This window comes from Mus musculus, chromosome 11, assembly GCF_000001635.26.
Source record: "Mus musculus strain C57BL/6J chromosome 11, GRCm38.p6 C57BL/6J".
NCBI classification, from domain to species: domain Eukaryota; kingdom Metazoa; phylum Chordata; class Mammalia; order Rodentia; family Muridae; genus Mus; species Mus musculus.
The window spans coordinates 32443777-32456492 of record NC_000077.6 but is presented as its reverse complement, the minus strand read 5'-3'; the positions used below and the strand labels follow the sequence as shown (position 1 = coordinate 32456492).

At 45.3% G+C, this 12716-nt stretch overlaps 1 protein-coding gene across 2 annotated transcripts in view; it reads right to left on the bottom strand.

Moving 5' to 3' along the window:
* Ubtd2 (ubiquitin domain containing 2) overlaps positions 1-1123 on the bottom strand; it is a 63340-nt gene extending 62217 nt beyond the window's left edge. For both annotated transcript variants that reach the window (NM_173784.4, NM_001361561.1), the window contains exon 1: positions 947-1123. In NM_173784.4, coding sequence (NP_776145.2) covers positions 947-1016 — 70 coding nt within the window. In that variant the 5' untranslated portion in view covers positions 1017-1123. The remainder of the gene's footprint in view (positions 1-946) is intronic.
* Positions 1124-12716: the final 11593 nt, after the last annotated feature.

The following is a 12716-nucleotide window of genomic DNA, read 5'->3' as shown; positions in this document are numbered from 1 at the left end:
GTGACAGAGATTTTAGTGAAGTGGAACGGCTAAAACATCACGTAAAAAGGGAAATGTCTTGTACAAAAGTTGGGTGCCTAAGAGTCGTCTCAAGGTGTGAAAAGATGTGCCTATTCTCATGCAACTAAACAACTTTAAAATATGCACCCGATTTGAAGGCACCCAATACAAGGTTCGAATCAAATCATGTTATCCCTGGTTGGTGGCTCTTTTCTACAAGGTTCGAACTTCTACACACTCTATATACTGGATGGGCTCCGCACTTTTAAGGTCAATAAAAGCAGAGTCAATCTTACCACTCCTATCCCTCTACAACGACTACGAATGGAATTAAGAGACCTCTCATCACGGTTACGGTAACCCAGAAGTGCGAGTCGCGTTGGAAAAACTTTTACTCAAAGCACTAATCTTATACTGGGGTACTTTCTATCCTGCACGTTTTCCTTTTACGTAAGACACATCGGAATTTGACGAGTGCGCCCCGACGGCACATTGGGCTAACGCCCCTGGCAGCAGCAGAGAGCCACGTTTTCCTCGGGCCGATCGTCTCCCCCCTCCTCCATAAAACACTGCCCATGGCCACTTGGAGACTTCCCCAACCCAGCTCCAGAAACTGGAACCAACCGGGGCAGCTGTCATCCGAAACTCAGGAAAGCTGAGCCCGGCCAACTCTGCCGACGCGGGAAGGGCTGGGGGTGCGGCGGGGCCCGTCGGGGGCACTCCCGGCTGTCCCCCTCCCCGGCCCCACGAGCCGCAATCCGGCAGCCGAGTTGTCCTCCCAGCTAGAGTACCCCCCAATCCAGGCCTAGGCCCGCGGTCCCGCGTGGGGCCCGAAGCGCGTGGCGGGGCCGACGCAGAGCAGAAACGACAAAGGGGCGCGGGGTCGGGACAGGTGGCCGCCGCCGCGAACAATGGGGGGCCGCGGCTGCCCCCTGGCGCCACCTACCTCCCGTGCCGTCCGAGTTCTCGTTGAGGCTGCCCGAAGAGTCGTGCTGGGCGCCCACGCACCCGCCCATGGGGCCGCGGCCGCCACCTCAGGGCGCTCGTCCCGGCCGCCGCCTCAGCCTGCTCCCGCGTCGCCGCCTCGGGCCAGGCGCCGCTCTCTCGCCGCTCAGCCTCCGCCCCCTCGCCGCTCCTCCCACCGCCTCGCCCAGCCCCTTCCTCCGCGCCCACTTCTACCTCAGCCCCCCGGCCGCCTGGCCCGCAGGCCCGGCCCGCGTGCCTTCCTCGGCTCCCGCTCGGCCCCGCCAGGCCGGGCTTGGCCCATCCCGGGCGGGCCGCAGCGCCCGCTCGCCCCTCACTTCCCCGCGCCCCCGCGTCTAGGCAAGCCCCACCACTGCCGCCGCCGCCACCCGGCTGCCAGGCCCCATCGCCCCCGCCCGCGGCGCCACCCTCAGCCGGGCTCGGCTTGCACTCGGCCGGCCCGCTGGAACGGCCTCGAGGGGCGGGGCCGCGCTCTGATTGGCTGCATGCACCGAGGGGGCGGAGAATACCGAGCAGAACCGAGTGGAGACGAGCGCCCGAGGCCGGGAGAGTAGGGGGCAAGCGGAGGTGGGCCGGAAAGAAGGGGGAGGACTCAAGTAAGGACGAAGTGGCCAGCTCGTCCTTACTTGAGGACGAGGTGGGGCTCCTTCTGGTGTGGCCGGTGGGAGAGGGTACCGAGGAGTCGTAGGAGACTCTGGGTCGTAGACGGGCTGGGCGTGCTTAGAGGGGTTAGCCTGACCGCAAGTCCCTGCACCCCTTGAATTTGTGGAAAGCAGCGAGCTGGCCACCGAGTCTGGGTTTCCCTTACCCCAGGTCCGCAGCCCCTGCCATCACTGCGCCCGCTTGGTAGAGGTGCTCTCTGATTGTGCAGGCCTGTTGTCCCGTGCGGGGAGCGAAGGGGCACGGGTGTGTGTATCGTTCCCACAGGCTTCGCTTTACCGACAATACTACCACTCTAGATCCTGGCATTAGACATCTTAAGTCGTCTTTAGAACAAAGTGAAGTATTAATATTAATACTCTGCATTTTATAAACTAGAATTTGGTACATTGACCACGCCCAACATTCTTGGCGGTTACCATCCCAACCTAAGCCAAACTGTTAATGGCCCCTTTGGAGTTGTGCTCCTTGCTGTGGCGCCTTAACATTTTTATCGGCCTGCTTGGGTGCTTGGGTCTTTGAAAGCATTTTTTTTTCTTTTTTTTTTTTTTTTTTTTTGCCTAAGCTGTTCCACTTTTATGCCAGACTTTCCTTTTATAAAACCCTGGGTCAGCTTTTGCTTAGCATTAAAAAAAAAATTTTTTTTAAGTGAAATACCTAAGAAAGAGACAGTCTGCTTCTTAGGATTTGCATTTAAATGTATTCTCATGCACTGCTGGTGGGAGTGTAAATTGGTTCAATCTTTTTGCAAAGGTTTGGCAGTGCCAATCAACAGCTTTAAAAATGTTCCTACCATTTGAGTGGGGTTATTTCACATCTGGGAGTCTAGCTTTCAGAAAAAGTCCAAATTAAAATTTGCGGCCTGGTATTCATTTGCTAGGCAGGCAAAAATTTGGGTTAAACAAACAAAGCTCTGGGTTTATATGAAAACACAGAAATGGCTCTGAAATAGAAGTCCACTATTTTGTCTTAATGCTTGAAGGATTAGCTTTACCGTCACTGTAGGCCTGAGCTCTGAAAAAAATAAGCAGTATACAGTTAGATGTTGTTACGGATTTTCAGAGCTTGCTTTTCCATAAGGGCTTGGTAACAGCCGTGTCACAGAGCCGTCTATCTGATCCTTCCCAGCTGAATGCTCACGTTGTCAGATACTAGTCACTTTATCTCTTCCCTGAAGGAGAGAGGCTGTCTGAGAATTTGCAAAGAGATTGCTTTGTCCTGAATTTCACTCCAGAAATTGCAGCAACCAAGACTTGTACGATGTCTATTAAACAGATGGTAGGCACCCAAATGCTAAGGGCTTTCTGCTGAGCAGTACACTGGCGCCAGCAAGAGAGAGCAATCTAGTGGAAAGATTCTTAGCAGTGCTTGCTCGCCATCCTGCCTGCATCTTAGAACAGAGACACATGTTCCCAGGAGCAGAGTCATGTAGCTGTAACTCAGCCCCAGATCTGCTATTAACTTCCTGGGTTGGAATCTGGCTTCCATCTTGTATTCCCTGTATGACTTTAACTTTTTGTAGAGCCCAGGTTTCTTCTTGCCGGTAAAACAGGGCCAACAAGTAATACTCCAAGTTCTGTAGGGGCACCGTATTAACTCCTCTGTTTACTCCATATCTAGCCTCACCTATCTAAATTCATTGCTTGCCCAATCTAACACTTAAGAAACATGTTCATACATTTATATCTCTATGATTATATATGTATATATATATATATATGATTATCTGTAGATAAATTATTGCTATATATACTCTCCCTTTCCCTTTTCTTTGAGATGGTCTCACTATATAGCTTTGACCTCACCCTCACAGAGATCTGCCTTCCTCTTTTCTGCTGAATGCTGGAATTAATGGCATGAACCATTATGCCCAACTGTGTGTGTGTGTGTTTATTCATGTGTATGTGAATGTCTGTGGAGGCTAGAAAACAACCTTGGATGTCATTTCTTAAGGGTTGTCCACTGAGTTTTGTGTGGGGCGGGTACATGTGAGTGCCGGTCGGGGCCAATCTTGATGCCGAGACCAAAAAAAAAAAGGTGATTAGCAATGGAGGAAAGACACCCAATGTCAACCTCTGTCCTTCATGTGCACACACAAGCAATGTACACAGCACACACACACCTAATAACCTTCTGTAATAACTTTCAGAAACAATGTACAATATACACTTCCCCTACGATTTTTCAAAGTAATAAAAATTTAAAAATTAAATCCAACTGGGCAGTGGTGGCATATGCCTTTAACCCCAGCACTCGGGAGGCAGACTCAGGAGGATTTCTGAGTTCGAGGCCAGCCTGGTCTACAGAGTGAGTTCCAGGACAGCCAGGGCTACACAGAGAAACCCTGTCTCGAAAAACAAACAAACAAATTTAATCCATAGCCATATGTGTTAGAAGGGTATTTTTTTTCCTGGCCTCACAATTGTTGCTGTTTTGGACACTATCTACCCTTGTAGCCCGCAACCAGCCCTGAGCTCTAGGTTTTAAGTCATTGATCTTTATGCCATGATTATTCAAGTTTGGTGGACTTTGTTACTGTAGCTCTACAGTAAGTTTTAGATTTGTTCCTTTTCTCTCTCTCTCTCTCTCTCTCTCTCTCTCTCTCTCTTGAGATGCGGGTCTTTCAGTCTCATGTTTCTCAGGCTAACCTCAGATTCCTGGGCACAAATCATCATAGCCCCATCCCTGGCCCCACCCCCAGGCCACCCCAGCCCCCAGCTTCCAGGGGAGCTGGAACTACTTATATTTGCTATTATTGCACATGGCTTGTTCTTTTCTAAGCTTGTTTTGTTTATTCTGGGCGCCTTGGATTTCTGTATGAATTTTAGGATCAGCTTGCCCATTTCTGGAAAAAGCAGCTGGGATTTTAATGGGAAATGTGTTAAGTCTGTGAATGGTGAGTGCCCGAGTACTGCCATTTTGACAGCGTTACGCCAGTTTGAATGTGGCTATTTCCCCCTCATTTGTGCCTTAAATTCATTCCTGTAGCGGTGGTTTCAGTGCCACGCCTTGGGTTTTGTCACATTTCTAAATTTCCTTTGCCATGCTGCTGTAGATGGATCTGTCATCTTCTACAGATCATTCATGGCAGATATATAGAAATGCCAGTTAATCTTTGCATTTTGGTCATGTATGTTGCAGTGTGGCAGATCTCACTTACTCTAGTCGTCTTTGCATTATGTATTTGGGGCATCTGCGTTGCGGTCCCCACTGACGTCTTTACTCAGCCATTTCCAGGGAGAACCAGCAACAGTGCACAGGGACCAGAGAAGAAGGGACCAAGAATGAGGTACCATGGTGGCAAGCACTGGAAAGGAGTCACTCTGGTGGGCAGCGTGGGATAGTCTTTCTTTCCCAGAGGTTCTGATTCACTTGGTCTGGAGTGGATCCCAGAAACCACTGTCTTTAACCCACACAGCAGAGATTTCCTAATGGAGTATGGTCCACAGATGGACTTTCTGTCTAGAACAAAATGTAGTCCTCGCCCTCCATACCAGACTGTGCTTTGCTTGAGACATTTCTCTCTTCACCCTCATTCCTTCATTCCTCTAAGTCCCAAATGCACATATTACAGGCCATTTCTCCACCCCAGTTGTTTCCCGCGGTCAAACGTCTTTCCTCTACTCATAAAACATAATGCTGAATCTCCATTTGTTCTGGCTCAGCTCTTCCCTGTCTTCTACTGCAATATTTTGACTTTATGGAAGACAAACAGGACCTCCATATAACAGAGGAATGGCAGAGAATAAGACAGTTACTGTGAGCCAGGCATGGTGGTGCACTCCTTTAATCCCAGAGCTCAGAAGGCAGAGGCAGTAAGATCTCTGAGTTGTAGGCTAACCTGGTCTACAAGAGTGAGTTCAAGAGCAAGTTCCAGGACAGCCAGGGAGAAACCCTTTCTTGGAAAAAAAGAAGAAAGAAAGAGAGGAAAGGAAAGAAAGAAAGGAGAAGGAGAAAAGGGAGGAGGAGAAAAGGAAAAAGGGAAGAAGGAAGGAAGGAAGGAAGGAAGGAAGGAAGGAAGGAAAAGAAAGAAAGAGAGAGAGAAAGAAAGAAAGAAAGAAAGAAAGAAAGAAAGAGAGAAAGAGGGAGCAAAAGAGAGAAAGAAAGAACAAAAGAAAGGTTTGTTGTCATTGTGGAGGTCTGAGCCAGTTTGAGAAGGAGGCCCCCGTAAGGAGAGCCAGATCTTGGAGAGAACATGGCTGGTGATGAGCAGAGAGGTTCCTAGTGTGCTGCACTAGTGGAAGTTATGGAAATCCACCCTTGGGACTGGCTGGAGAGCTGCCTTGTGGATATGGAGCAGCCTCTAACTGGATAGGTTAAGCTCCTAGCAGCTGCCATTGCTGCTGAGCTAGCCCTGAAGCCACCCTGTGAGGTGCTCAGCAGAGAAGCTCTCTCAGCCATGAGGCAGGCTCTGGAGGGGCTGTCTACATCTAGGAACCTGGCAGCAAGAGAAGCCACCCTTGCTGCAGAAACCCAGGCACCTCGAAAGGGGACAGCCTCCTGCAGTGTCTCTATAGTGCCCTCTACTGTTGAAGCTAAACATGTCTGTTTCCACAGAGCAGACAATCAAAAGTGAATTCAGACCAGAGATAGAACAATTTGATAGTTGATCTTCCTTTGTTTCTTTTTAATTTTTTATTGATTCTTTGTGAGTTTCACATCATAGACCCCAGTCCCACTCATCCCCCTGTCTTTTTGTATCTGCCCTTGCAACCTCTCCCTCAAAAGAAAATAAGATAGAATAAAAAGAAAAAACAACAACAGCAAAATCTTGTGGTGGAAGCTGTAGTGTGTGATGGTGTGTCACAGTTTTACCCTTTTGTCCACACATCTTTCCTTGCAATGGGTCATAGGTCTGGTTTGAGGCCTCTGGCTTTCTGCTGCACTATCGATACTGGATTCTCACCAGGACTCCCCTGGGATACCCTGTGCCATGAAGGTCCTACAGCTTTGGGTCTGCAGGACCAGCACTTCACACACCCCAGCAGTTCATAAATGAGGTAAATGTTCTTCACAGTGTACAAACCCCTCTGCTTTGCTCTCCCTCCTGTTTCTCCATCTCATACGCCATCTTCCCCATCTCTCTATCACGCATTTACCCACCTAGTGGGACATAGGTGGGCACTTGGGTATCTTTCTTCTGGCTGGCCAGCCCTGCTGGTATATTTTTCAACCAGAAAAATGTAAAGCTTCACTCCTCACAATTTCCTGGGTATAGAGAAGTGCAGAAACCACAGCATTGTTGTGTATTGAAATCCATGAGCTAGCCCAAGAACACTTCAACACCCAAGTATAATTTATGGCCCTAAAACATGCAGCAATAAAAATTAAAGTGAATTAAATTTTAATTAGTTGAATTCATAAGATACAAAGAAAGTGAAAGTACAAACAAAACAACAAAGGAAAAAGAGAAAGTAAAGAACCGGTGGGGGTGGGGGGAACCCAGCAGCTCAAATAAAACAAAACTGTGGTTCTTTGAATATCACAAAATAGTCTACTAGATAATTCGATTTTAAAAGCATATGTGGGTGGGAAAGAATAAAGCACAAATACATAGAATAGGAAATGACCAGGGAAGATGCTGTTACTGCTGAGGAAGCCAGAAAGTTGACGTCACTGTACACACCAACTCTGTCTTGGTCCATTTGGATTCTGTAACAAAATCCTCAAACCTGGGGAATTTACAGACTCCTAGCCTTTATGGATTCAGAGTAGAGTGGGACCAATTTCTGGTTCTCAGATGACACCTTGAACATGCTCTATAGACCAAGCTGGCCTTGGATTTTCGGATCCTCTTGTTTCTGCCTCCCAGTTACAGTGGTTATGGGCGTGTGGCGTCACATCAGGCCATGGGTCTTTTTTGTAAGGTCACTAGTGCCATCCAGGAAGCCTTAGCCCTCTGAGCAGACTACCTCCCCATAGGTCTCATTCCCTAATACTGTCAGCCTGTACAACACTTATGAAAACATGCTGAAATAATAAAAGAAAAACCCTGGAAAGAAAAAGATATAATGAGATGAGTGTCTTAGGAAAATGTAGTTGACAAGACTTGACCTCACCAGAGACGGAAAGTTGAATCCATTTCAAAAGAGTGATGTTTCATTCAGTGTATCAAATAGACAGTATCAGTACTGAGAGACTCCTGTGCCACACACCTCAGTGCCACACTCACAGGAGAGCTGTAACTAGTCACTGAAAGATTACTATATAAAGGGTCCTGGGACAGAGCAAACGAGGGCATTTCCAAATCCTCCTCTTTCCCCCAGACAGGTTCTAACTATGCAGATCTGTCTTACACCAAATTATTTTTATGAACCTGGCAAACACTTAACATCTCAAGCTAATAAAAATGGTATAGAAAATAAGATAGCATTCTAGGCCAATACCATTTATAATATCATCTTTAAACCCCAAATAAAATAAAATATTATTTTACCAGAAATAAAATATTATTACACCCAGAAACCACATCAAGAAAATGATAGATTATAACTAAGTTGTAGGGCTCTAGTAGGCACTTGAGAGTGGTCTAGTAGACATCTATATATTTATACATCAAAGAAGAAAATCTTGCTTATCACTAGCCTTGACAGAAATTAAATATCCATGCAAACAAACAAACACACAAACAAACAAACAAATCTCTTTAAGGAGACAAATGGAACAGGGCAGTGGTAGTGCACGCCTTTAGTCCCAGCACTTGGGAAGCAGGGGCAGGTGGATTTCTGAGTTCGAGGCCAGCCTGGTCTACAGAGTGAGTTCCAGGACAGCCAGGGCTACACAAAGAAACCCTGTCTCAAAACAAACAACTCCCACACACACACCCCAAAAAAGGAGATAAATGGAAAGACAATTCCTTAACATAAATTAGTCTCCAAAACAGAGTCTTAACAAAAAACATGACAGACCAGGATTAAAGCAAGGACACACTCAACTCCATTACTATATTAGCATCATGCTCGAGATATAAATTAACACAATTAAACAAGAATAGTTAAGCTAGGGACTGGAGAGATGGCTCAGAGGTGAAGACCATTGCTGCTCTTCCAGTGGAGCAAGTTTGGGTCCCAGAACCCTCATGGTAACTCACAACTGTAACTCCAGTTCCAGGGAATCTAACACCTTCTACCTCTGTGGGCACCAGGTATGCCCATGGTACACAAACATACATGTAGGCAAACCATCCATACATGTAAAATAAAGTAATTTTTTTTAGAAAGTTAAGCTTGGCATGAGAATTGAGAAAGTTGTATTGTATACACACACACACACACACACACACAGGAACAGAAACAGGAGAGGAAGGGGGAGGGGATCAGGGTTAGTATAGAAAAGTCATTAGGAAATGAGATGGGTACTACTTTTTGTTGTTGTTTTCTGAGACAGGTTTCTTTCTTTCTTTTTTGTTTGTTTTGAGACAGGGTTTCTCTGTATAGTCCTGGCTGTCCTGGAACTCACTCGGTAGACCAGGCTGGCCTTGAACTCAGAAATCCGCCTGCCTCTGCCTCCCGAGTGCTGGGATTAAAGGCATGCGCCACCACACCTGGCTTGAGATAGGTTTCTTTCTATAGCACTGGATGTCCTAGAATTCACTTTGTAGACCAACCTGGCCTGGAACTCACAGAGATCTACCTGCCTTTGCCTCCCACGTGCTGAGGTTAAAGACATGCATCACCACCCAGGTTTACTACTTGTTGTTGTTGTTGTTGTTGTTGTTGATTCTTTGAATTTTTCTGTTTGTTTCTCTTTTTTTTTTTAATTTTTTTATTAGCTATTTTCTTTATTTACACTTCAAATGCTATCCCGAAAGTTCCCTATACCCTCCCCCACCCTGCTTCCCTACCCACCCACTCCCGCTTCTTGGCCCTGGCATTCCCCTGTACTGGGGCATATAAAGTTTGCAAGACCAAGGGGCCTCTCTTCCCAATGATGGCTGACTAGGCCATCTTCTGCTACATATGCAGCTAGAGGTTTACTACTTTTTAAGCTAATTGAAAACCAAAATTTAGCCAGACATAGTGGTTGGCACATACCTTTAATCCCAACATTCGATTAGACAGAGGCAGACTGATCTCTGTGAGTTCAATACCAGCCTCATCTACATAGTGAGACCTTGTCTTGAAAAACAAAAACAAATAAAAGAAAAATATAAAATAAAAAACTTTAGGAAATAAAAAAAAAAAAAAACAGCCTTAGTAGTGTATCCTATAATCTCAGCATTGGGGAAGTAGAGACAAGAAATGCTGGAATTCAAAGACAGACTAGGATACATGAGATCCTGTTTCAAGAAAAAAAAATGTAAAAGCAATTGGGCAAACATATATAGTTACCTCTCCTCGCCAATGTACTGTACCTGATAAACCTTAGAAAATCAAAGCAAATACAAACCAGCAGCAAAAGACTTCTGTCATGTCCAGTGCACACAATCAGCAAGTAAATTTAATACAAGAAATTCCTAGCAACATAGGAAAACAATTTATGATAATAAAACCCAGGGATATGTATATGAGGAAAATGTTCAAAGAGACAGAAGCAATTGCTGGAGAAGAGAAGACACTCTTTGTTCTCTAACTAGATGATGGTTCTTCTTCCTCGCCAGATTAGCAGATAAAGTTAACTCAATCCAAACAAAAGTACCAAACGTTTTAAAATGAGATAGTTAGATTGGTACTGCTCTGTACATGATCAAGATGGCGCTCTATGATTTGCTTTATCTTTTGGTCTCACTTGGTAGCTCAGACTTCCAGTGAGTTTCCTCCCTCAGTCTCCCAAGTGCTGGGATTACAGGTGTGAGCTACCAGGCCCAGCTGGAACTCTGATGCTGCATGCATATGTTTTAAGGTTAAACTACTGTGCTTAAGATATCTATACAACAAAAATGCCTCTAACCTGGAGGCCCCACTTGCCCAAAGACAACTTCCTGGATGCTGGGGGCTACTGTTCATATAAGATAACAAGGCATGTATGTTCGACTCTGTAAACAAGCATGGTTGCACCAGTTACACAGGATATGTGCTTTGTCACACATACGCAGCAGATATATAGACAGGAAATACATCAGGATGTATGCTTGCCCCGGATTGAACAAAAGCAGGAAGTTTGTAGATTTGTGGGTTTACCTTTATAACCCTCTGATCAATGTAACTTGTGCCATTCTCTGGAGTCCTGGGGATGGACCTGGCCAGTGTCGATGGTTTTGGTCAGTCTTTAATAAAGGTTGCTTCAAATTTGGTTTAGAAATTGTGGTAATGGTCTTATTTTCTCCCAATGGGATTAATAAATCCAGAGTCTTGAACATGCTAGGCACATATTCTACCACTGAGCTTAGCCTAAAGATGGTATCTTAAAATATAATTTTTTGAGATTTTTTCATCTATGCATACAATGTATTTTGATTATAATCATATCCCACTCCTCTCCCTAACTCTTCCCAGAGAAAACATCTACTGGGACCCTTCCCAACCTTGTGTCTTCTTTTTTTTTTTTTAAGATTTTTTTTCTTTTTTTTTAATGTATGGGTACACTGTTGCTGTCTTCAGACACTCCAGAAGAGGGCGTCATATCTTATTACAGATGGTTGTAAGCCACCATGTGGTTGGTTGCTGGGAATTGAACTCAGGACCTTTGAAAGAGCAGTCAGTGCTCTTAACCTCTCAGCCATCTCTCCAGCCCCTTGTGTCCTCTTTTTTATCTTTTTATAGGCCACTGATTCCCATTTGTGCTGTCTACATAATATCGGATGTGGGATCACCCACTGGAGTGTGGTTGATCAACCAAAGAACATGCAAAAGGTAAAAAATTTAATAATATTGGAGTGAGTGGAAAACTATTTGGAAAAAAATTCTTATATTCATTCCCAACCCCACAAACAAAGATAAGTCCCAATTGGATCACTGTTAGAGTCACAAAATAAAATATAAGATTAAATGCCTGGCAAGGACTATCTGAAAGCATGGCTGAATTACTCTACAACTTGGGTACAGGGAAAGGCTATTAAAATATACCACAGAGCCAGGTGTAGAAAAAGTGATTGATTCACTTGAATAAAATAAAATAAAGCTTCTCACGTGGCTGAAACTCATTGTAGAAGACAAGTGACCAACAGGGAGGAACTACTTTCCTTTTGAGTCATAGAAAAAGGATGGATTTTTTTTAATATTTGAAAGCCTCCAAAATCAGAGGGAAAGGGGGTCCAAAGACTTCCTGTTAAAAATTTGGCAAAAGCAACAGACAGACAACTCACATACATGACAAAACTAAAGTAAACTTTAAACATATAACTCAGAAAGAAATACAAGTTAATTAAAACTGCACTAAGAGTCGAATGGGAGGAAGAAAGCCCTGTTGTTTGTGGTCAATTGAGCATCCACAAGGGAGCCAAGACAATTCAGCAGGGGAATGAATAGCCTTCTTCACAAATAACAGGGTAATTGGATTTCCTTATGCAAAAGAATGAAGTTGAGTGCCTGTATCACATCATAGATAAAAATGAATCCAAAGGAATTCAAGATCTAAAACCAAAAGCTAATGCAATAGGTGTCTTAGAAGAAACAAAGGGTCACTCCTTATGACCCAGGGCTGGGGGTTGCTTTCTTAGATGCTACATAAAAAGCAAGGGGAACAGAGGTTCAACCCCAAGTGCCAAGAGTTTGAAAAGGAATAGGATTAAACAAACAAACCAGTTGGCATCATCCAAAAGGAACAACAGAGCCCTGGGCATGGTAGCACACACATATGGAGTTCCAGGACAGCCCGGGCTTCAAAGCAGAGAGACTGTCTCAAATGGGGAAGAGGGGCTGGAAAGGAGGCTCAGCTGGTAAAGTGCTCCCTGAGACATCATGAGGACCTGGCACCTGCACAAAAGTCCCATCTCTGGAATCCCAACACTGGGAAGACCAAAAGGAGTTTAGCCACTGAGCTTCAGCGTCAGTAAGAGACCTTGTCTCAAAAATTAAGGTGGAGAACAATTAAGGTAAAAGCCAGGCAGTGGTGGTGCACGCCTTTAATCCCAGCACTCAGGAGGCAGACAGAGCAAGTTCCAGGGCTACACAGAGAAATCCCGTTTCAACCAA